Here is a 26,529-nt window from a genome sequence, read left to right as displayed (position 1 = left end):
AGGACCAGGTTTCTTCAGCTTAATTGCAAAATAATACTGTTGAATTATTGCCCTAGCCATATTATGGCAACTTTATGCTTGCTGTTAGACGTATGTTGCACTCCTGGGGGGACAGTAATCCCTTTTTCCCTTTTTTTTTCTCTCCAATATGTCTCACGTTTGTTTTAGAAATTGAATGGTTAAATTAAATTTACTATCCTGGAATATAGGAGGGATCTCATCCCCCAGGCAAAGGAAGCTAATGATTAGGTATCTTGGGGCTAAAAACCCAGACATAGCCTTTATTCAAGAGACACACTTAAGCCCCTGCATGCCGCTAAACTCAAATGTAAGTGGGTGGGAGAGGTGGTGTTCACCCCTATGGTAAGGCAAAACGGGGTTTGGCTATACTGTTCCATAAGCAGCTGAAGTACCATATAGTTTCAGTAGATAATGATTTAAATGGGTGATACCACATTATTGAAGTAGATATAAATGGGAACACCTTTATATTTTGTAATATTTATGTGCCAAATACAGTCGAGACAGAGTTTTGGGAGAGTATTAGCTTGAAATTGTTTCCTTATATAGGGAAAGATATTGTGATGGTAGGCGACTTTCATATGGCTTTCTCGCATATACTAGATAGATCTAAAGTAAGAAATACCACTAGGAAAGTCGAGAAACAAGAATATTACGGAGGCTATGCCAGAAATTTGCATTTCAGGACATATGGCGGGCACAAAATCCAAATAGTAGAGAGTACATGTGTCTCTGGGGTGCATAAATCCTTCTATAGAATAGACTTTTTTTTGGTTACTAAACATATGATGAGGATGGGGATTAAGTCAAGTATTCAGGAAATAGTTGTATCTGACCACACCATCATCACACTAGAAATTGGCCTAAAAGACCACCTCTCGGCAAATAATGGCAGGTGGTTTTCCCACAGTATCTTGTCAATAATGCCCATTTCAAAGCATGGTTACAGAACAGATGGAGACAATTATATGAGGAGAATGCCGAATATCGGGACAAACCCGAGATTCTGGGATACTGCAAAGGCAGTATTTAGAGAGGAGTTCAAAGCATACTTGGTTAGGCTTAAGTCCATCAGGGGCAAGAGGGAAGAGCAACTCTCCAATACTCTTAGAAATAACTATAGAAAATATATTAATGACCCCTCTATGATTTTATGGAATAAATAGAAAGAAAGCAAAACAGCACACGATATACATTTTAAACAATATTCAATACTAGAAGAACAAAAGCAGAAAGCATTCTTTGCAGGGATACAAGGTACTTCGGCCAAATATTTGGCTAGAATTTCTAAAACTAGGCAGATGAAGCGTTTTATCACAACATTGAAGTATAAGAACAATAGAATCACTGAGGTTTCAGAGATTAGGGAGGCTTGTCTAGAGTTTTTCCAGGAAATCTATTCACCAAGTCAGATCTACGGTAACTGCAGTTTTGGCAGAAGATTAACCTGCCCCAAATAGAGAAGATTGACCTTCAGAGGATAAGTGAGCCTATTACGACAACAGAAATAGTGGATACTATAAAAAAACTTAAACTGGAAAAGTCCCCGGGGCCAGACTCACTACCAGCTGAATTTTATAAGCTACTTATTGATCTGATCCCCCCTAATCTATGCACATTATTTAACGACTATTTCATTAAAAAACAACCACAGTCAGCACTTTTTGCCGCATTTAACATAGTATTGATTCCCAAGAAGGGTAAAGACCCAGAGTTACCTACATCGTATAGACCGATATCCTTATTAAATCAGGATTATAAGATCCTTACTGCTATCATTGGGAATAGGTTGAAATCATGCCTGTAACATATTATACATATAGACCAATCAAGATTTATGACAGGCAGGAACCCAGTTAAAAATCTTCGTAAAGTACAGTTGGTATTAGATGTTTTTGGAATAAAATGAAGGGTAAAAAGTCTTATGTTAAACGGGACCTTGCCATTCTTACGGTGGATGCTGAAAAAGCATTTGATTCCATCATTTAGGACCACCTCTTTACATCTTTGGAAAGGTTCGGCTAAGCAGGAGTTCTGCAACATTTTATCTGACAGCTATACCGCGTACCATTTTCAGCGATCATAGTAAATGGAGGTACCACAGACAGGTTTCCCCTAAAAAGAGGTATGAGACAAGGTTGCCCATTGAGCCACTAGCGATCTACTTGAGACAAGAATTACAAGGTATCCATATTGGCAGGCAAAAGCTAGTTCTGTCTCTTTTCGCAGATGACTTACTTCTTTTTTTGAGTAACACTGCAGACTCTGTCCAACGGGTGATACGTCTTTTTAACTTTTTTAGCTCCTTTTCAGGGTATAAAATAAATTATGAGAAATCCATAACTTTTATGGATATGTAAACCTTCCAACCCTATTTTGCACGCTTTCCAGGAAAATGAACAGATTAGATATCTAGGGATTACCTTGACTTGTAGTCCAAAGTTGTGGTATGGTTTAAATGTTGTACATTGTATTAAAGGAATTGCAGATAAATTACAGACATGGGGTGATCTCCCATTATCAGTGACTGCTCGGATTATGTTAATTAAGGTGATCCTGTTCCCCAAACTTCTTTATTTTCTCCTCTTACCTTCCTCTCCTCTTGTATAAAAAAAATATTATTTTCCTTAATAGGATTTTTAACCAATTTATCTGGAAGGATAAGAAGCCATGTATATCTTTTTTTAAATTAACTCTATCCAGAACTTATGGTGGTATGGCTTGCCCAAATGTTAAATTCTACAATTATGCTGCCCTCTGTAAATTTTCCTTAGATTGGATCTCAGAAAAAGAGTGGGACACATTCTATGAAATGGAAACTAGCCTGATTTCGCCCTTTGCATTACAAGTAATTTTGCATTATCCTGCTGCCAAACTCCCTAGTAATATCGCCTAATTCTCTACATTTAAATACATTATGGCAAAAAATATGTGGCAAGATTAAACTAAATTCCTGCAAATCGGAGTTTCTTCCATTTATAGGTAATCCGGATTTTCCCACTGGAGTGGGTATTTCTGTCTATTCATTATGGGCTGAGAGGGGATTAAAGTATGTATCTCAATTGTGTGAAGACAAGTCCTCAATAATGAAGACTTTTCCGGATCTGTCGCAAGAATATAATCTCCCAACAGTCCATTTCTATGCCTATCTCTAGGCTAGACACTGGATAGGGGATCTAAGACATGAAACAGGGTTAGACTTGGACACTAGATAATTGGGGGCAGTGGTTAGGGACTATAGAGGGGGTGGGCACCATTTCTTTGATTTATAAGGCATTATTGAAATTTTCTGGAGAAAGTAATATTTTGGATATCAGGGCAAAGTGGAGCAGGGTAAGAGTTGACGTAGATAGAGAAACATTAATACATAGCATGGTACTAGTTGCTAAAGCAGTGGTGCTAAGTAGTCGCAAGGAATACCATTTGAAAATAATAAATATGGCCTACCTTTACCTTACCAAAGCGCCAAATAACAATGGCAGGGTCTAAATGGTATACAATGAGTTTAATTCAAGCACTTGCATTTGAATAAAAATATAACAATGTAACAGTTTAGATAATTTAATGTGACAATATAAAATGATGTGACATTTTGTAATTAAAACATGTTACAATTAAAACAATAATCGAGGATCCAAGATTTTACAATATTTAAAATACCAAACTATTGTAAAATCTTGGATCCTCGATTATTGTTTTAATTGTAACATGTTTTAATTACAAAATGTCACATAATTTTATATTGTCACATTAAATTATCTAAACTGTTACATTGTTATATTTTTATTCAAATGCAAGTGCTTGAATTAAACTCATTGTATACCATTTAGACCCTGCCATTGTTATTTGGCGCTTTGATAATATTTCTTCTGATTCTCCATACAATCTCTGACCGCTAGGGGTCATTTTATTAGAGCTAAGGGTCATCTTTGTAGTAGGCGTTCAGTGACATACTCTTTCTACCTTTACCTTACCCCAGATAGAATGGAGAAATGGGCACAGGACCAAGGAAACTGCCCTAGATGTGGTTTCAGAAGCGCAGATATTGCACACTGTTTTTGGTCATGCACAAAATTTTACCAATTCTGACAAAAAAAAATTACTTTTGGGGTAGCAAGATTTTGGGAACGCGACTTAAATTTGATTTGCAGCAGATACTTTTTCTATGTAAATACTCCCGGAGCTGCCCAACGTCAGATTTATTAATCTACTCATATTGATTGGGAGGAATTTAATATTAAAGAGTTGGAAGGGGGAGAAAGGACCTAAACTAACAGAGTGTCTGAGCACCGTTCAGTATCAGAGTGTTGTGGAACTATTTAATTTAAAAAATCCTAATCCCAAACAAATTGGCCGGTTCTTTAATAAATGGATGTACTATATTAACTCTCTATCTAAAAGAGCTCAACGTCAACTTACCCTCCCTTTTAAGACATCTAGCTGGGTCCAACAGCAGCTAGAACAAGGGTTACTCCCTAGTAAATGGTTTACAAGTGACTAGATAATCGATACTCCACCCCCCCCTTTTTTCTCTCTTCTCCCCGAGGAATGCAAAAAATTATGTTAATTAAGACGTTTTATACCATAGTGAAACAATAAGAATTATTTAGGTCATATGTAGTAAGACTTTTTTAAAGTAATATAAGGTGACTGCACGAATACAAGGTATTTAATGAGTTATTTGATGTTACCAATATTGAATGCAACATAGGAGTAATAACTACTGGAATGTTTACATTTTTATTTTTTCCTCCTCCCTTTTGAATAGAATTTTCTTAAAGGGACACTGAACCCAATTTTTTCTTAAGTGATTCAGATAGAGCATGTGATTTTAAGCAACTTTCCAATTTACTCCTATTATCAAATTTTCTTCATTCTCTTGGTATCTTTATTTGAAATGCAAAAATTTAAGTTTAGATGCCGGCCCATTTTTGGTTAATAACCTGGGTTGTTCTTTCTGATTGGTAGATAAATTTATCCACCAATAAAAAAAGTGCTGTCCAGAGTCTGGACCAAAAAAGAAATCTTAGATGCCTTCTTTTTCAAATAAAGATAGCAAGAGAATGAAGAAAAATTGATAATAGGAGTAAATTACAAAGTTGCTTAAAATTGCACGTTCTATCTGAATCACAAAAGAACACATTTGGGTTCAGTGTCCCTTTAAGTTTGAAGAGATTGTTATTGGACTGTGGACAGATAGAAATGAATATCTGCCACAGGTTTTTTAAGTATATTCTTTCATGCTATGTATGCTGTGTACAAAGAAATAAAATAATAAAATAAAAAACATAGAAATAGAAATAGCTTTTGCTGCTTTCAGAATCCCATTGATTTCTATGGCATCCGCAGCCTCCAGGGTGGCGGATTGAAAACCAGGTACGCTGGGCCGGAATAGCCGCGAGCATACCTGTTAACTATTTGGTAAATGGGAAAAAGTGTCAGAGCCTCTGTAATGATGTAAGCATCGATCTGCGTCGGCTTGAGACCGGCGGATCGTATGTTACGTCACAAATTTCAACATTTTCCGGTCTGTAGGCTTTGATAACTAGGTCGGATCAAGCTCCCAACAATTACACTGCAGAATTCCGGCATATTTGCGGTTGAGGCTTTGATAAATATTCCCCATAGCGAGTTGCTATAGTAGAGATAAAGTGAACTAAAAACTGACTAGTATCTCATTAGATGAAGCAGAGATTTTGCACTGGCAGTAGACTTATGCCTCCTGGCAGTGGAGACACATCGGGTACAATTTGACAGTATTTAATGATTATTTGCTGTATATACATATTCCTCAGCCTCTCAGTTGCTCATTTGAAAACAATAATTTGCAAGCACAGCAGCACACCAAAGTGTTCTGAACTGCAGCAGGTGCATCCATAGACCTAACTTTATTAAACTATTTCCACAAGGGGGGCAAATCTAGCCTGCAACAGGAGTGGACGCGTCTAGCTAGAGCTCTGGTGGATAACAACTGAAGAGAGTTTAAACCTGAAAACAGGCTTAAAGGGACAGTCTACATGGGGTACGCATACCATGGGTTGAGAAACCATGACGACTTTCTCCAAGACCTATTTAAAACAGTCCTGGATCCTACTATTGAAAAATAAGCATTACTATAGAGACCACGGAGCTTTGAGGGCAAGATTAGTGGATGAGGAGAAACCTAGGGTGTTGTTGCCCGCCAACATTATTACACTTTGAGAAAAATTTCTGAGAGCTCTAAGGAGGAAACCTTGACTGGCTGATTTTTCAGGCCTGCAAATCTTCCCAGATCTATCACCCCATACTCTAGAACGCCACAGAAATAACTTGTTATGCACCAAAATACTGCGAGACAAGGGTATAAAATACAGATGGGGGGCTCCTGCTGAGATTATTTATTAACAAAGAAGGACAGCAATTTGTAGCCACCTCCCCGCAACAAGCTAGGGAACTGTTGCAGAGTTGGGATCTTCTACCAAAGGCAGCAGAGTCTTCCTCATCAAGTACCACTTCTTCTTTATGGCTAAGTGCCACAGCTCCAGAGTGGCAACCCTTATCACAGTGACCTAAACAGAGTAAAAATAGACAATCCTCTCCATCTGATTCACCAACATTACCACCGAGAGACTGGACTTAATCTTTCCTACTATTTATTCTTAGTTTAACTACAGGTCCCTTTTTTGTCACTAGGCATGACCCTGAGATGTGCCTGTTCCTTTTTCTCCTCTTTTTAACAACAGGACATAGACCTGTCATCAATAGATCACCTGAAATCTCCTATATGATTACTGGAGAGAGGAAAGTATCGCCCAAGAGAGAAAATGTATATTTCTCATTGTGTCTTGTTTGTTATTTAGCAGTGTATATATATATTTTTGCTAATCCCAATATAGTTATCACTATTATACTCCTACACCACGTCTATTATATTGTTGATAACTCTAGTCTGGATTGTTTAGCTTAGCCCTGTCATACATACTGAAGTTCATATTAGAAAAAGTTCAAACGTTCTGTATTATATGATGTGAATATTGTGCAGATATATAACCAAATAAATATTCCTTATGGAGATTTATCTGTGCCTACACTTCCCCCCCACTACATTAATAGTTGTGCTCTTTGTTTAAAATACTAGACCACAATCATTTGGCTAGTGTTCTCAATACACTTCTTAAAGGGACAGTAAAGTAAAAATTCAACATTCATGATTCAGAGAGCATACAATTTTAAAAATTTACTTTTGTTATCAAATTTGCTTCATGCTTTTGTTATCTTTCATTGAAGAGTAAAACTAGGTAGGCTCATTTGCACGTGTCTTTAGTACTCTATGTAAGCAGTGTTTTGCAACATTTGTAGCTTTGTTATACAAAAAGACACGTGCACATTGCTGAGCTCATATAATCATACCTAGTTTTAAGCCTTAATAATAAAAAAGGTACCAAGAGAACGAAGCAAATTTGATAACAGAAGTAAAATTGGAAACTTGTTTAAAATTGCATGCTCTGAATCATGAAAGTTTAAATTTGACTTTACTGTCCTTTTAATTTGTTGTATATTAATACCTGATAACACCCAAGGCTTAAACTCACATAATAAGCGTAGTCTTAATTTGCCACCTATTAACTTACAAGGTCAATTTTGCAGGAGACCCATTGACAGGGGAGTTCCCAGTTCTTCTGAAATTCTGCAAATTCTCCTGTGAGGCAATCTAATTCACTAAAATAAATGAGAAGGGTTGCAATTCTGGTTCACAGGGCGATTAAAAGCTTTGACACAGAACTCAGCCGTATTTTTACAACCAAGACAGTTTCTGGAACAGTCTATGCTCCCAAAGACATTGATGAGGGGTTCGCAAATTATTATCCGTCCCTATATAATTTAGGAGATTCACCCGACACACATCAAACTGATTCTTCTACCTTCCAGAATTTTCAAGAGAGCTTAAAATCTGCCAACTCATAATGAAGAGAAGTTTGCATTTTTAGACGCTTTGGTCATCAAAGAAGGTGGCAGGTTGAGTGGATATATACAAAAAAAAAAAAGCAGCACTGACAGAAATAATTTGCTATTGGCCTCTAGTACCCATCCTCCCTCTTTGTGTCATAACAAAAAAGTAGAAGATGGGCTGTTTGTAGAGAGGATACAATAGAGGGTTAATTGATAAAGAAACAAAATTTACTCAGTATACCTAGAGAACAATTACTTATAACGAATAAACAGAAAACAATGGATAAGGATCAGAGAATGGTTTTTGTATCTAGATATGGATTTGATGACACAGAAAATGATATGAAAAGATTTCCAATGGCTGCGTATAAGAGAGGTACCAATATAAGAGATACTTTGGTTAAGGCTGATGTAGGTCCAGATAGAGTACAGCTAAACAGTATATTTCCAAAAAGAATATTGGTTGCTATCCATGTCTGGGGCGTTCCCATTGTAATAACATGATCAAGGGTTACATTGTTGTACACCCTCAAACAGATAACCTGAAATTTTATTTTTTTTCTACCCAACTTGGAATACCGAATATGCTATTTATTTATTAAAATGTCTGGTTTAATGTATATAGGAGAAACACAAAGTAAGTGAAAGAACAGATCATAAATAAAATATGAGGAACCCCCCCCCCCCATTAAATCACCTGTAACTTTAACATTGTGGTTTGTATGCATAAAATGTAGTTAGCTGAAATTCCAGATAATAGAACAGGTGTTGACTTTTAGACGTGGGGAGATAAGGAACATTACCTTAAAGAGAATTCTTCTGGATTTTTTTTTATGATGATGAGCTCAGTATTTTGTAGATATGCAGAGGATTGTTTGTTTTTGCTTCCTAATCATGTATAGGCTTACTGTGAAATGTTTGTATGTGCTAATGTATTGAAGGGGTTAAATGAACTCATGGGTGTGTGTCCCTATTGAGTAAATAGGGAAGAAATGAGAATTTGCATTGATGAATAAGGGTGTGAAACCCGAAATGTCGCTGACGTTTCTCAGTTTTTCAGATTGAAGTTGATGCGATCCTGAGGAATCCTCGAGGACGACATTTGTAGTCTGACCTTGTGGTCAAATTACCTACAGTTTTATAAAACTCTACCCACTATAAATGTATTTTGGGTGACTCCTGCACATCAAAACACAAGGACATGTGGGAAGCAGGATGGTGACGAGAGTATACACCTAAGCAGTGAATGCTATTCATATAGCCAAGTCTGCAAATACATTGCGTGACAATGTATGGACTATACTATAAACTTCTGACCAGGTAGCATTTAGTCCCAACCAAAGTAACTACACAAAATGTACTTGCTCTGAGTGAGTGCGGAGAACTGGGAGGTCCTCATCATATTTAGTGGTCCTGCCCTGTCCTTAATTCTTTTTGGACCAAGGCACAACAACTTTGTTCCAGCCTGGACCTTCCTGATGTCACTCCCAGGCACTCTTGCATTTAGGTATTAGAAAATGTCCTAAATCATAAACAGTATCTATTTGTATATATTTTGCTCTCGGTCAAACTACAGATAACAAGGAAAATGGAAGAATGTAAAATTCCCCCTAGATGGAAGGGTATTTTAGACTGCATTAACTATATGAAATCAATGGAGGAGCCGGTCTTTAGAGCTAGGCAGCAGATTAACATTTTCTGTTCAATATGGGAACCTTTGGAATCCCTAAATACTCTGCAGAGTACAAGTAGACAGTCAGCCTAAATAGTATGTACTTTTAACGATCTGAGGATTCAGAGGTTCTTGACCCCCTCTATCCGCTCTTCCTTTCTCTCCCTGTCCCACCCGATTTGATAAACACTGTATATACCCATTTTCATTCTGTTTTTTGTATTGTTACCTTCCTTGTCATAATTAGCCTTTTGTAAGCTGTTATTCAGTAGTGGAATCAGTGTTAGTCTGATGAGTGCCTATACGGCATTGTTTTTTTAAACACTTCATATTCTCTTTCAATGTTATTGTATTGACAGATTTTGAAAGCTGCATCATGCATTTCAGGATAGCAATTACAATACAGGGCAGCAACTGCATGGCTCTATTTTCCTGAATCTATTCTATATATTTTTGCAACTTTAAAATTGTGTTAAATGCAAAGCCCACACTTATTTGCTTGGTTTTAGCATACATGATAAACTAAACAGCCAGCATCACCACCTTGTGCAAACCAGTTCTGTCACTGGATGTGATAATGTGCTACAAGATGTCAGCTCCCAGTATAGCGAGGCAAAATTCAGCCCCTTAAAGCTGGGGTGTCACATATTTGAGCCGCGGGCCATTTTCCATACAAATTGAACTCACATGGGCCGCACGCTACCTATATATCTTGCCATTGCTAAACAAAGCAGTGGTGTTTGCAATAACTGCATACATTTCAAAAGAAAAATGTTATGCAACTCCTAATTAACTTACTCTGGCTTGATGAAACATGCTCCAACGCTTTTAAGACGCACACGCTCCATCCATGTTATTTTTTCTCCAGCATCTGTTTTGAGCACGCTCAGTTTAGCATACGCTTGCACATAGTATAACAATTTCTCTGCATTATAAATAGTGAATCACACTACTGTCAGCATAGCAATGCACTATTTATATAATGTTAGACATATTCCTCTTGGATATAATATCCAATATAAAGTATGATTTTAGAGAAAAGTATTGAAAAAGTATGAGCAAGTGTGTTCATTACTATGGCAGCACTGATTTCACACAAGTGCTGCATGTGCCAAATAAATTATGCACTTATCTGTGTTTGCCCTTTTCTTTAATAAAAATGCTACTAGTTCAAGACTGAGGGGTATTATCTCACTACCATAGTACAGCTGCTCACTACACATGTGAATCGCAGTTCAAAAACAATAAGGATATGCAGTCAGTGGAAAGCTGAATGGAGGTTGCATGTATGCACATCCCATTCCCTAACAGTAAGCGCACTTTGTAATATTCATATTTTTCATGGAGGAAGCGTGGGCCGCATGCAGACTGCCAGTTTGACACCCCTGCCTTAAAGTGTTGAATAACTAAACAGCTGTAGGCACAGGAGGAAATACAACACATGTTGAGTAGTGACCATTCTATTGTAGTTGTGCCAAACAGTTTAATGTCCCTTTAAAACATTTATGAAAATTAGATGCAATGTAATTTCAAAATATGTACCAAAAAATTTTACAAAATTCACATCTAATTGTAAAATTAGATTTAGAAATTTGGCTAAAGAGAGAATCCTGGAATGAGTAAAGTGGTCACAGATCTATTGTCGAAACATTTGTCTTCAGGTTTCATATTGTAAAATGTGGCTGGTAAATGGTCTTAAAATATGCAGTGCAATTACATGTAAAACTAGACTCAATGTAACTATAGAAAGTAAAATAGTTTTTATTTGCAATAAAGTAAAATGGTAAACAAAACAATTCTGTACCAGGTAGGGTTACCACCTTTTCTGTTAGACGACCATGCTAATTAGCATACATATACAGCATATATTAGGAACTAAAGCAATAGACAGGATTTAAATCATTAAATTATAACACTTAGATTAAATTTCACTATGATAGCATCTTTATTTCTATATTTAATCTTCATTTTCAACTGAACCTTAAAAATACCAGCTGTCAGTTAAATACTGGCAAGTAACACTAGTGTCAGGTGCTCATTATATTTACTCTGAGATGCTTCATTACTTTCTAAATGAGACAGCTCACTGACTCTGGCCCTTGCATGGGTGACCCTCATTGAAAGGGGCAATGTAAATAAAGCACATCTTAAATCCTAGAATATACCTAAGACCAGGTGGCAACATATATTGTTTTAATTTTCAAGATAAGCATTTTTCAGCTTGAGGAATTGTAAGCTGTATACTTATGATGAAATGTTTCCATCCCAATGATCAGCCTGTAGCAGTGCACTTATCACAAGCCATTGCAAATTCTAAAGCAGAGACACATGCAGCATATGCTACCAGGACTCAAAGGAATTCAGCATCTTCTATTCTTCAATAAGATAAGACACTGTAGGTCAGACAAAATACAAAGATTATGCCTCGAATAATGGAATTGGTATATACAAAAATTCATGTTTCTTTAATGGCCTGAAGTTTCAAACCTTTTTGTCAAATGCATATTGATGTTGGAAAGACAACCAAAGATTGCCCATTGATGCAAATATTTGAACATAACACCAGAATAAAGCCAGACATCTTCCAAATATTACCTTTTACATTTTTTTTAAACCTAAACATGGCATCTGAGATGGTTATGAAAAATGTGGGATGCATTATTCATGGAACTCTGTGCATGTCTATACACAGGACAGCTTTCCAGATTAGTCAAGACTGTTTTTATCAGATTTACTTGTGAAGGTAATGTTAATGGTCTAAACAAGCAGGTATAGTGGTCCAGAGCCAGGATGGCAATTGCCCTAGGGCTGCTCTTTGTGATGGAATCAGGGATAGTGCAGAAGGCTTTAACATAAAATGTCCATCTCTCCCATCAGCATGTGTACATAAACATGCACACATGTGTAGGGTTTGACTGTAGCTACAGTATTTGCACACAATGTCTGTACTCTGCCCCGATTACTTACAGTGCAATAAGTTGCCACCTGTGTTTCCAGGAAGACAGAGTTAAATATAACTTTAGGATGCCCTACATGTATATTGTTGAACCAAAGTTCCCCTACCATTTTAAAAATGAGTGGTTTGCTATACCTGGGCTGCTTAGTAATGTCTACCTCCTTGGGCAAAATATAAGTCTTCTTGTAGCAGTCTATATTGCATTACAATAGAATCCCAGGGTTTTTTCAGCAGTCCTGAACAGACGAGAAGGCAAATGGACAACTGCTTAAAACCATAAACTAGGTCTTACATTTAGCAATTTCTATAAACAAATTTAGGACTAATAAAGTCATGCTAAAAATATTTTTTTTTTTTTTTCGGGCCTTAGTCAGGAAGTGTTAGCTGGTGGGCACCTTTCAATTCTGGATGGAAAATGCTTCAAAGCAAGACAATAGAGAGAAATTGGAACACAATGTATTGCCTGTCCCTTCAATCCTGTAAAGAACCTCATTGAAGGATATTTAAACCTCTTCATTCAGACTGTTATCTAAAGAACTGTACCCTTAGGAAACCACCAAGTGGGGGAGGGCATGTCCAATATCCCTCCCCCATAAATATACTGGACAGCCTGGTTGAATACTGTACACATTAAGTCTGAGGCTATTTGAAATTTAAGACCATGAAACCCCAGTTTCTTCTTGATTCAGATAGTTCAAATAACTTTGATTTCCTATAATTTACTTTGTCTCTTTATAGCTTAGGCTCAGAAGCTGCTGATGGGTGGTTGCACATATACACCCCAGCTAGCTCACAGTAGTGCATTACACCTCCTTCAAAGAATGAAGCAAACTAATGAAGTCAATTGGAAAGTTGTTTAAAACTTGAAGAAAAAAAAACCAACTAATCATGAATAACTATTTTGTGTCCTTTAAACTATAGGGAAACACTCTTAAGTCCAAAAATAGTTACAAATCATATTTACATCATTCTGTGCAAACATGCAGATAACTTAAAAGATCTAGTTTCATGCCACATTAATTTTGTAATATTGTATTTGGCATTAAGCTGGATTTTTTTTAGAATATATTTTTAGGTATTGAGGGCATATTTACCCAAAATGTTACAGCTATGACACCAGTATATCATAAGTATGTGCGTTTATATGAAGATGTTGTATAGTCCGAGAAATGTGATGTGGTTGAGCACCATATACAGATTCTTTACTGATGCTACACAAGTGTTAGTTAAACCATCTTTTAGCCTTAATCCATACTAGCACAATGTTTAAACATATCTTGGGAGATAAAATAGTGGAGACATACTGACCATGTCAAGTGTAACCAGGTATACTAAGACAGAAAGCAGAATTACTGAAATTAAGATTCCAATACACTTCAGTTTCATCTTAACTGGACACATCTATATTCTTTATCCTATTATTGAGCTGAACCTTCAAACCCCCAGATGGCTGAGGGTGAATAGCCATCAATTGTTTAGCATTTACATGTATAATTGTTGTACTAGTATTTCATTTGTAATACAAATGAAACTGCCCAGATACAAGGGTGATAATGGTTAGGAATGTGTGCAGAGGCCTGAAATGAAATCCAGCAACACATGTTTTTGAAAAAGTTTAATTAAACTTTCACATTATACATGTGTGGGCTTCTTTTATGATAAATCCAAACACTCACAATGACAAGAACAGTCATAACCCCTCCAGCAGCAGCTGTTCCTTTAGCCCATAGTTTGTAAGTGGACTCAGAATCATGAGAACCTAGAGAAAAAAAAAAAAATTATATATATATATAAAAGATTTTCATATCAATGCAGATGCTTTACTATACATTTATCTCAACTTGATATGCCAGGGTGGCAGCATGTTTAAAAGTGGGTCAGGGAATAAAAGATTGGTAATATCAGGTTTTACTGCAAGTTGCATTGTCAGCTGTTCTATAATGGTGCACAAAAAAACCCACACCACAAGAAACCAAACCTATACTAGGTGTTAAATGCAATTTTATAGGTCATATGGTAAATGTTCAAAGGTTTAAAATATATTTACTGCTCATAATATGGACAAAGGCTGGATTAGGTTCTTTGATCAGTTTACCAAACTAGATGCATCAAAACTATTATATAGAGGAAGTTACCTTCAATGCTAAACTTCTCCATTTCAAAAGGGAATTCAACGGGTCCAGATGTCACAATGGTAGTCAGTTGCTCTTTAACTGATTTTTTGGCAGTTCTCTCTATATTAAAAAAAAAAAAAAACACAAGCAGGTTACCAAAAAGTTGTACAGACAAGACCCATTAACAGGAGATGAAAGGGCGGAGAACTGCCAAATACAAGACTAGAGAAAGCTTACTTTTCCTTGTAGCACAAGTTACTCTGCAGGAATCAAAAGCAGATGGGACACAGACTGAGGCACTGCAGTGAAAGTACACCTGGAGAAGTGTTACAGAAATAAAAGAGCAGATCTTAAGTTGAGTTTGTCAAGATTTAAGGCAATTAAATGTCAGAATCCAATATCTGAGGAATATTAACATGATTGAAATTCATATCAGCAACACATTTAAATGTTATCACTAACAGCAAGACCTTAGCAAAAGGTTGCAGAGATAAATTTCTGTGAAATGCTTATAGTAAGTGGTGTTGCAAGTGCTACTATTCAAAAAAGAAATGGGCATGACAATTTTAATTTTGTCCCTTTAACGACCAAGGACGTGCCTGGTACATCCTCAGGAGTTTCAAGCACTTAAAGCAATAGTGATCACTTTCAGGGTATTGCAGCGATATTAAATCATGCAATACCTTTTTTAAAAAAAAAAAAAAAAAAAACCGATGCAGAGAGCCACTCTGTGGCCCCCCTGCATCAGCCAGCAATGGTGCAGATAGTTGTGGCATGGGAGGGATAGCATGGAGGCAGCCCATAGCTGGAATAGTTCCAGTGAGCTGGTATTAGAGGTCTGGGAGTGAGTCTGCTACATTATAATTTTAATTGTAAGGGGAGAGGGAGGAATAAGTGTTGGGAAAGGGATCTTGGAGGGCGGGAGCTACATTAAAGTAATTTAAAAAACAAAACAAATTTTGAACAAACTAGGTGCCAGTACCCAAGATGGCAGCGTGTGCCACCCACCTTTTATTTTGTACTGGGATCAGGTGGTGGGAGGCTGCACTAAAGCTACCCTACAAGCTAACCAATTAACCCCTTGACTGCTGGGCATAATACACGTGTAGTGTGCAGCGGCATTTAGCAGCCTTCCATTTACCAAAAAGTAATGCCAAAGCCATGTCTATTTCTGACCAAAGGGGAACCCAGAGAAGCATTTCCAACGTCAGACGTGTTATGATGTAATTAGGGCTAATTTTGAAAATAAATGGTTCGGTAATAGCAAAGTGCTACTTGTATTTATTGCCTTATAACTTGAAAAAAAAAATAAAGTGTGAACATTGGGATTTCTAAACTCTGGCCAAAATTTAGAAACCATTTAGCATGGGTGTTTGATGATTGCAGATGTGCAACAGATTTTGGGGGTCAAAGTTAGAAAAAGTGTTTAATTTTTTATACTATAATTTTTTTTATAGTAAAGATGAAAATGGTATCTTTATAAAGTACATTTAATGGTGAGAAAGTGGGTACAGTGAATGAGTAAGTAAAATTACAGCTAAACACAAACACTGCAGAAATTTAAAAAAAAAAAGCCCTGGCCCTTAGCGGTAAGAATTTTTTAAATGGTCTGGTCACTAAGGGGTTAAAGTTTATTTAATGCCCTCAAGAATATACATAATCTTACCAATCCTCCAAGAGGCAGCTGGGTTCCTGAATCAACAAATGTGAAAGTGCTAATGGTAAAGCGTTGGTAATAGGCTGGAAAGGGTATGCTCTGGGAAGCACCAGTTGATATCAGTTCTGTTAAGTAATTATCTCCAAAAAATTCGCAACTGAAACAAAGAATGGTTTGCAATGAGAATTTAAGGATAAAACAAAAACTATACAATATCACCCTCATTTTTAGAAGTGAATATTTCAGTTTGCATTATGTTAAACTTGCACAAATAAGTTACCCCTGTGCTATAATGGGCCACTGTGGCTGCTGGCTGGCATCAGTAGATTGGGTGGCCCAGCAGTCATTTAGTACCAGCACCAGGTTAGGGTCTGTTCTTCTCAGAATCCTGACCTCCAGGTAGACTGGCTCTCTCAGTACCTTCACCACAGGATAGTCTACTTCAGCATAATATGCAGCATATGATGGGTCTAGAAAATGGTAAAGATTAGAGTATAGCCCCATAAAAGTTGGTCAGGCACATTTCCTTGCCCCATGTGGAAAAAAAACAAAAAAAAAAAAAAACACATTTATATTCTCTTGTGTTGGTGTCTAAGATTCCAGAAACAATGCTTTATAGTTAGACATGAGTTACCTTGAGCTATCCTCATCTCTAGTGACAGAGGGCCAATGGTGGAGACAGGAGAAGGTGGTGGCAGGGTGACAACCTCAACTTGAAGTGGGATAGAGCTGGTTCTGGAATAGCTGCATAGGACAGTCAGTCTAAAAAAAAAAATATAATTTTTTTTTTAAATGTAGTAATAAGCCTTCTGGAGTTCCTACCACAAACTACACAGTTGGAAACCACTTACGTCATTGTACTGTCCCTGGTGATTGATGCCCCTTGCCAGTTCCTTACATCTCTTGTTGCTTCAAACTGGTTTTCATAAACTATTTCAATATCAGTCTGGAAAGCAAGATAAGACATATGCAGAATTTAGTTACATTTACCCCTATTCTGAAAAATTTTTAAATACAAATTAGTATTGGATTTCATTTTTTTATTAAAGGGAGTAGGAGAGAGAATGCAACTTTTAAAAAAGGTAAAATACAAATTGAATATATTATACAGGCTGTTAATACTAAACATGAGTTTCATGCTTTGTATTTGTAGGAAATGAACGACTTCTGGTAAACAGACACAGGAACACAACACTATCATACTTTACCATTTGTGCCCTCCCACAAAACAATGGAAACTGAAACACAGCAAAGGAGTTGCTCTTTGTGACTCTCAGATCATTGCATGTAGCGGTGTCCACAGAGATTACATTAACAGAATCCAATATTAGTGGAGGAACGGCTGCATCTTTAGAAATGGCAACTACAACCTGATTATCAGCAGTGCACTGTGCAGTCACTAGAGGAGAAAAACAAAAAGCTTAACATGGTCCAGAAGTGCAAATAAAAATACACACAGGATGTAAAGTTAAAGGGACCTTCTAGTGACAATTTTTGCATGCTCTAAATTTAGTGAAATTTTTGATGATTGGCAGCTTCCAGACTGGACACAGGCAGTGAAACTGATTTCAAGCAGTTTGAGAGAGACAATCAGCAAAAGCAGTTCTGGCTCCCATGCATAATGTTTGCTATATTGTTAAAGGAAAATATAGAAATGGGCCCAGCACTCACCATCCAATTAAGGGTGCATGCTACAGGGGTTTCTGCACTAACCCCCAAAGGTAGACAATATTGTAGAAAAGAGCAGCAGCACCACACTTTATGAACTTTTAATGATGAAACATACAGGAAAGAAACGACGTTTCGGTCATCAACTGACCTTAATCATGCTCTTTTCTACTATATTGTTAAAGGGACATGAAACCCAATTTCCGTTTCATGACTAAGCATGTGATTTAAAACACCTTTCCAATTAACTTCACAACTTTTTTTCGTCTTTTGGAAAACCATCTTAAAGGTAGGCACAGGAGCAGCTGCAAATTTACCTCATATTGACTCAACCCAATGCATCAACTTGCCCCAGTAATGCACTACTGCTTCTACCACACAGGATACCAAGAGAACGAAGCAAATTAGAGAATTTTAAACTTTTCATATTTTTATATCTGAAAGAATATAAAAAGTTGGGTTTCATTTCCCTTTAATTTGCTGGTGTTAAACATAGCATTGTTAGATCATGCATTTTTGCATTAGAATGTCCCTTTAACTTCAAGCTAGCATGGTACTCACCTTTGTTGCCATAGTAACATTGCATATTGGCATCAGTTGGACTAAAGCAGCACCCAAGACCTTCACAGAGGTCTCTTGATACTGGAGGAGCAGCACAGGACACCCTGTCTCCTCTCTGGATGGCAGCACACACATCTGGGCTGGGAGCATCCATAGCTGCGAAGAATTCACACATTAGATGATCTCGCAATAAGATACAAATCAGCAAAGGATTAATAGCAAGTAACTGCTTGTTTATTTATAAAGCGCCAACAGATTCCGCAGCGCTTACCATGGGTGCAAGGATAATACAATTGAGAAACAATACGATTAGACAACATTTTACAAACAAATACAGGGGGAATTCCTATCTAGATGGGTAGCTTATGAGAACAAAAAGTGCCTGTATTATATGTACTGCTATTACTATTAACTTTATAGTATTGTTACCACTTAAAGTTCTCCCATGGAAAAAAAAAAAAAACAAATCTGACAGGGCATTTTTGTAATCTGCCCTGTCTGAGATCTTTGACCATGCTCTCTGAAGTCACCCTATCCATTTCAATAGTGGGCATCTAGGCACTGATGGTCCTCTTACCTCAGACTCCAGTCATCAGGTCCAAGCACAGATCACACTGGGTGCAGCTGCATATTGTGGGTAGTTGTGTAGATCAGTGGTTAATTTGCATAAATTTGGTCAGTTACAGTGGGGGCCCTTCCCTAATTTTAGCCTGGAGCCCTTATTGGTCGCAGTCTGCCCTTGGTGTAGAGTGGGGGCATGAGTGCAGCCAGAGTGCACAGTGGGGGCATCACAGGTCGCAGCCCACCAGCATGGCTGTTGCGGCCTGGTACTGGGCCATGGCCAGGCTGTAGTTGGCTCAATATTGTGGTTTAACTGTTACCAGAAAGGGCACCAATACTCAGTGGTGGATTGAGCATATGGGCTGGGGACTTTTGCCACATCCCCATCCTGCACTTCTAACATTAAGCTCTTGTGGCCAAGCTGGCCTTGACCCCTACACCTGCCTTGGATTATCAGGCAGATAGATATCAGTAGGATCAGCCCAGCCACTTAATGTTAAGTGTGAGTTTCTGCCTGTGGCCATAGCAGTGAGATGAGTGATATATTGTATATTTGCTGCAGATGGGCCTCAGACCACTCTTAAGGTGGATCACTGGGCCCTGTGCAAAGATGCCTGTGGTGTGCACCAAATCTAAACCCAGGTGCTCAGTAAGTGATTAGTGGGGCTAGCCATTACATTTGCAGCTCTGCCCTATCCTCTTGTAAAAATGGAGAGGATAAGGCAAATGTGCAGTTGCAAGCTGAGGAGTAGTATTAGCAAGCTCTAGATCTGAATTCTTAGTGAGAAGACAGGGCTCATGTGCTGCTGGGTCAGTGCTGGCATTTTTGCAGATCCCAGTTCACCACATGCAATTCCACACAGGTTGAAGCCGTCTCCCTTCAAAACCAAAATTGTCTGGACCTGGGGATGCACCAAGGTGAGGCTAAAGCAGATATTTTTTTAACACAACTCCTGTCTGGAGTGCTGTAAAGAGTCACCAATTGAGTGAGTACCACTTGCTCTATTGCATTAGTTAAAAAGCTTACTTGCCATTATCCTATTGTTTAGTGAGTGTATTGGCAGGCTGAGCATTAGCCCAACTTCCTGACTATTTAAATGCCTGTGCATATATTATAACAAATTGTTATACATAATATCGATGTGCGCAGGCATTTAAATAGCCAGGGAGTTGAGCTAATGGTCAGCATGCCAATACACTCAATATAATAGGATAATGGAAAGTAAGCTTTGTAGTTAAGTCCACACTTTTATATATTGTTGTTCCTGGTCAGGTTACATGCAGTCAGACCCAAGAGAGTATAAGTATTAGTGTAGTCTAAAATACATTTTCCTTCTGTGGGGCATGGCTTATTTCAAGGGGTGGGGTCTAGCACCCAACCATATTCAAAATTTACCAGCCACTACAGATGAAAAGCAAACATGGTAAAAATAGTAAAAACATATCCCAGTAGTAAACTTTTATAGTTAGGCACATAACACCGTTTGTATCACTGCACTTCCTAGAAAGTATATATGCTCTTTACTATTTAAATTATTATAAGATTGGATTTCACTATCATTTGCATATATATATTTTATACTGTAACTTAGGTTTTAAGATGCTGCAAAAAGCAATTTATTCCCATTTGATTGAGGAAATTTGTAAATGTAATATGTCTGAGACGTAAGTTCTGGAACCTAAAAAGCACTTTAATAATCTGCCATTAATAAATGAGTTCTGATCTACTCATCTTTACCCTTTATACAAAGACAGTGTCTAGATACTTTAAGAATAAACATTCCTACCTGCTAACACTGGGCATTTAAGTTCCTTTTTGTGATGATTAACTTTTCCATTAAGCAGAGTCTCTTTTAAACCAATAGTCATCACATATTCTCCATCCTGCAAACACAAATCACATAAATTGATTGACAATAGGATTCATATTTAATTTATAGATCCATTGGCCTCAATGTCAGTTTTGTTTGGAATAGTAAAGTCCAAATGACACTTTTCTAAATTTACTTTTATCATCAAATTTGCTTTTTTCCTCTTGTTATACTTAGTTGAAAGCTAATACTAGGTAGGCTCATATGCTAATTTCTAAGCCTCTAATTTGAATGCATTTGACAGCAACAGCTAGAGGGTGTCAGTTCATGTGCTTCATATAGATTAAAAGTCATTTAGGAGTCAGCACTAATTGCCGGAAATGCAAGTCTGTCAAAAGATTTGAGATAATGCGGCAGTCAGCAGAAGCTTAGATACAAGGTAATTAAAGGAGGTATAAATTATATATTTCTATAACAGTGTTGGTTATACAAAACTGGGGAATGGTAAAGGGATTATCTATCTTTTAAAACATTTGGTGTTTACTATCCCTTTAACAATAGACTGTAAAGGATCTCTTTACCTTTTCTCTCACGTAGCAGCCCTCATAAGCAGAGTTGATAATCATAGAGCCATCTGTTTTTTGGCCAACCCATGTCCCACAAGCAGAGCTATTGTGAATATAGTGAGACGTTCCTTTGATATCTACAGAAAGATTTAAGGTAACTAAATGCAGAATATTTACTGGTCAGTTAAAGGAACACTAGTCAAAATTAAATTTTCAGATAGAGCATGTAATTTAACACAAGTTTCACAATTTACTTCCACTAGCAAATATGCAGTCTTTACATTACAAGCTCCTATTGAGCATGTGCAAGAATGCACATAATATGCATTTCTGATTTGCAGATGGCTGTCACATGATACATGAGTGGAAAAAGGCAAATGGAATGTGTCTTAAAACCCCAAACCTACTCATTTGAAGTTAAAGTGGTATTGCATTGTCTCATGCATTTGTTGATTCTGCATATTTAGTGGTCCATTACAAAAGCATTAAACTTAAAACCAAATAAGTTCATATTGTGCCCTAGTGCCAGTTAATTTTCGTAGGGTATTAAAGAAATTGGTCATTAACCTCCAGGTTTAAAATATATTTAAGTTTTTTTCCCCCCCTATTGCCTCGGGCTGGCATTTTGTGGAACTCAAACCTGTCCACATGCTGCACAATTGAAAAAAAACTTTGGTATCTACTTTAACTCTGAGGGCATTTTACCAAGAGTTAAGAACTTTTGCAATGCACAAATAACTTACACTGCAACTGCTGGTGCTAAACCTCAAGCCAATAAATAAGACATCAAGGAGAGAGAGTTACCAATATGGACAAAACACTGAGCAAATATATTTGCTCATGTTTAAATCCATTATTAAAGTCTGCTCATTTAACTACATTAGATGACACTTAAGATTTAGTTAAAATTCTCATGGAACACATTTATCCCAAGGAAGGTTTCTAACAGTTTCATTAGTGTGTTTACAACCTATAAAGCTTGATTCATCATTAGATAAACATTCATGGGGTAAAGGAAATTAACCACACAGTTGTGCAGGGTAGCTAGTCTTAGTATGGCACCAAATAGAGCACGCCATTTTCAGCTATTGTGGTCCTATAAAATGAATTGACTAGACCAGTGTGCTGTGGCACACTAGTGTGCCGTGAGAGATCCTCAGGTGTGCCACGGCAGACTGACAACAGTGTGACATTTTTTAAACTTTGCTTGTTTTTTACTCCCAGTGCAGGGGTAGTTTGTAGGAGGCATGGCATAACAGCACAATACATACAGTATGTGTGTGTTTGTGCATATATATATATGCTGTATTAGGCTACAATGTGTGATTTTTTTTAAATTTTGGAATGGTGGTGTGCCACAGGATTTTTTAATGTAAAAAAGTGTGCCACGGCAAAAAAAAAAAAAAAAAAGTTAAAGATCACTGGACTAGACCATGAGGTGTTAAACAACTTTCCAATTGCTTCTATTGGTTTTCCTCTCGGTGTTTTTTGTTAAAGAGTAACTCTAGGTGTCTAGTCATCTGGCAGCAATATTAATTGAATGCTACATACATGTGTACAGTCTAAGCTTGCCTAGCTTTACTTTTGAAGAGGATGCCAAAAGAAAGAAAATTGTTAAAAAACCCACAGGTTTTGATTTCACTTTAAAATTACAGGACACAGGCAAAATAATGAGTTTATTGCATATATTATACATTTAATGGGGAATTTAAGTTGGTTGTCTTTACCAAAGGGGAAAAAATAATTTATTTTTAGAGCTCATACAAGGGAACAGTTATCACAAAACCATAAAAAAAAAAAAAACTTTTGTTAGAAAAAATCAATACTTTAACAGTGCTCCCAGTAATCTAAACCCATAATATACTGCAAGGCTACAGTTTGGTTCATTTAACAGATACATAATTACTACTTACCTAGAGCAGTTAAGTCAAGGGCAGCAGCCTCACCCCAGGAAGGAAGAGTAAACTGCAGGCTGGTCAAACCACAATGCAGCACAGAAGAGTCATCCCAAAATCCTGGCACTCCACAGACTAAGTATTGCAACCCACAGCTCACCAGTAAAATGGCAGCACCAAAGCCTTTAGCAAGCCCCATTCTGATAACAGATAACACTACTTCCCCCACCAAGCGAACAAACCTTTTATACCATGAGGATCAATTAAAGGGGAGGAGCTCTGTGATCACAGGTGTATGTTATTTAATCTATAGCACTAATTATTGTTCTTTTATCTCCTGGGTACTATGCTTTGCTAAGGCAGTCAATGGGTTAATGTTACAATGAATACAATGTATCATTGTTATTCATACCTGTTAACTAAGATATAACTAAAGTGGCATTTATATGCTCAACAACCTTTGTATTTAACCCTTTGCTACCAGTTTGGACTTGCTTTTCAGCCTCCCCAGAGATCCAAGGGGTTAAAAGATGACAATCCAACCTAAAGGCCAGGTGCCATAGTGGGACATTCCAGTGCTTTTTATATGACATAGCACAACTCTGCTATCATTTCTTATCTGCAACTTACTTGCTGCCTCTCTGCTTTTTGTGTGGATCCAGTGAGTTTGTCTGCATGAATATGTATTATTGTGACACTTGCCTTGCTAAATAATTGTCAATTTAAACATTGATTTCTTTAGAAGTATTTTAAAATGAATTGTATATTTTTCAGATTTTCATCAACCCTGCAAGAATAAAAATGGCAGTGTACCTCTTTATTTATATAATGTTGGACAACCTAAAAGGGACATGAAACCCCAAATTTTTCTTGCATGAATTAGATAGAACATACAATTTTAAACAACTTTCCAGTTTACTTCTGTTATCTAATGTGCTTCATTCTTTTGGTATCATTTGTTAAAGGAGCAGCATTGCACTACTGGTTACTAACCGAACACATGGGAGAGCCAATGACAATTGGTATATATATGCAGACACCAATCAGCAGCTACAACCTAGGTTATTTGCTGCTCCTGAGCTTACCTAGATAAACCATTCAGCAAAGGACAACAAGAGAAGGAAGCAAATTAAATAATAGAAGTAAATTGGTTGTTTAAAATTGAATTCTCTATCTGAATCATGAATGTCTAATTACTGTATGTCTTCACAGTTCCTTTAATTTAAAATAAGAAAGTTGAAATAATTTGGGGAATGGAAGTGGAAATTGAGAAAAGGGGGAAGAACTACAGTATAAAGGTAGAAACGCAAAAAAATGATGTAGAATGGTGAAAAATGACGTTTTTATTGTCAGTGTACAGGTGTCCATTGTTGTTCACCTGTTTATGAATATTCTGAGTCTTGTGTTTTCATTATCAGTGTAAACCCTTTATTCTGTACAATGTCTGAATCACAGCAACATAAAGGAGCAATAATGAAATACTCCAATGTTCTAGAGCAGTAATGGCTAACCTTGGTACCGCTGATGTTTTTCAGAACTACATTTCCCATGATGATCAACTAGACTGCAGCATGCCTAAGCATCATGGGAAATGTAGTTTCAAAACATCTGAGGTGCCATGGTATGCCATCACTCTGCTAGGGCATCCTATTATTGTACTATTTCTTGAACAGAACTAATTTCTACAAAGGTGTTAACAGTTAATTAAACACCTCTTTTATGTGTTTTGTCCCAGACTCCCTTGACAACCAAAAGGCAAAATCTGTAACCTGCAAATGCTGCAAATCAGACCGCTGGTTTAGGTAATTTTCAGCATTTTTAAAAACTTGATTTAACTCTTTGTTCATTCTAGGGAGTGGTGCAAAGAGTACTTTTTTTCCCCTTTAAATATATGATTAAAGTCAGCTTGGGGCAGCAATGCACTGCAGATCCTGAGCTGAACATGACCAATGATTGCCAGCTATTTACATATGCTGCCCATGATTAGCTCAGTGGCCATGTTCTGGTCTAGACCAGTAGTGCATTATTGCTCTATAGATACTATTAACTATGTGTTTAACCTCTTTGTGGGGGTTAAAACAGTTCTGTACATGCAATAGAGCCAGAAAAAATGCTCTAACACAGTAAAACATTCTATTATTGCTCCTTTATGATTGAATGTTCACTGTTATTTAATATTCAGAAGTGGTTCTAGACCATAATATTTGGGGTGGGGGTTATGCATGCTTGTTAAAGTGCTAATTCTTCACGGTGTTACTGGTGTTTGATCTAGTTTTCAATTAATTGTTCTAGACTTGCTTTTTAAACCATTTATTCATCTTCATTTACCTTACTTTGTCTTCTGGGTAGCATTGAATGTATAAAAAAAATGACTTCTATGCAAATTATTTTACCCTCCAATGACCCCTTTGCAGTACTCAGAGCTATATGAATTTGTACATCAAATATGTTTGTAATAATTAATTCTCCACTATTTAGGGAAACTGCCAAATCCCTTTATAATCTAGATCAATGTTAGGCAATTAATATCATTTAAAGTGCCACATATGCAGCCACCGGAACTGCCAAAGGCTACAACTATACTTTAATTATTAAATTGGTCACACATTACAAGAGCTTAACTCCACTGTGTAAGTAGTAATGAGTGGATAAGGTTTGGGAAAGAGCAATGCTTTTTGTGACTTAAAGGGACATTAAGATCAAAACATTAATGCAAATATATGAATTACATCTTTGACTAGAAACATATTTGCAATATACATGTGTTGGCAAAAATGTTTTTAGTAAAAGTTATCATTGTTTTAGTGTTTTTCTCTGCACGTGCATGTGAAGCAAAGCTAGATATTCTCAGTGCATCCACATCTAAATTACAGCAGCTGCTCAGAGTGCCAGTAGGGCTTGTATCATATCAGCTATCAACAAATTGAATAATTTCATGATGGTACAAGCACCTTAGGCTCTTAGAGAAATTGCTGTGTTTAAAATGCTGGTGCACGCTTCATACTTAAATACACTTTTGAAGCGGCTATAACTTTTATTAGAAGCATTTTGCTAATAAATGTATATTACAAGAATGTTTCGATTAACCCTTTGAGTGCTAAGCACTTTCCCACCTGGG

The 26,529-nt window shown here is 37.0% G+C and overlaps 1 protein-coding gene across 1 annotated transcript; it reads right to left on the bottom strand.

Annotated features, from left to right (window-relative positions):
- Window positions 1-14,178: 14,178 nt before the first annotated feature.
- On the bottom strand, window positions 14,179-23,610 carry LOC128664842 (zona pellucida sperm-binding protein 4). The gene is made up of 12 exons (XM_053719644.1): window positions 23,430-23,610; window positions 21,532-21,653; window positions 20,927-21,023; window positions 18,579-18,734; window positions 17,558-17,748; window positions 17,201-17,295; window positions 16,984-17,111; window positions 16,630-16,819; window positions 16,359-16,506; window positions 14,930-15,008; window positions 14,714-14,812; window positions 14,179-14,337 (listed from the first exon to the last, which is right to left on the bottom strand). Exons 1-12 carry the CDS (start codon window positions 23,608-23,610, stop codon window positions 14,198-14,200), a joined length of 1,626 nt encoding a protein of 541 aa, XP_053575619.1. The 3' UTR covers window positions 14,179-14,197.
- Between the last annotated feature and the right edge of the window lie 2,919 nt (window positions 23,611-26,529).

This window comes from Bombina bombina, chromosome 6 (assembly GCF_027579735.1).
Source record: "Bombina bombina isolate aBomBom1 chromosome 6, aBomBom1.pri, whole genome shotgun sequence".
NCBI lineage: Eukaryota > Metazoa > Chordata > Amphibia > Anura > Bombinatoridae > Bombina > Bombina bombina.
Note: the sequence above shows the minus strand (reverse complement) of the source record. Positions and strands in the feature narration are given on the sequence as shown.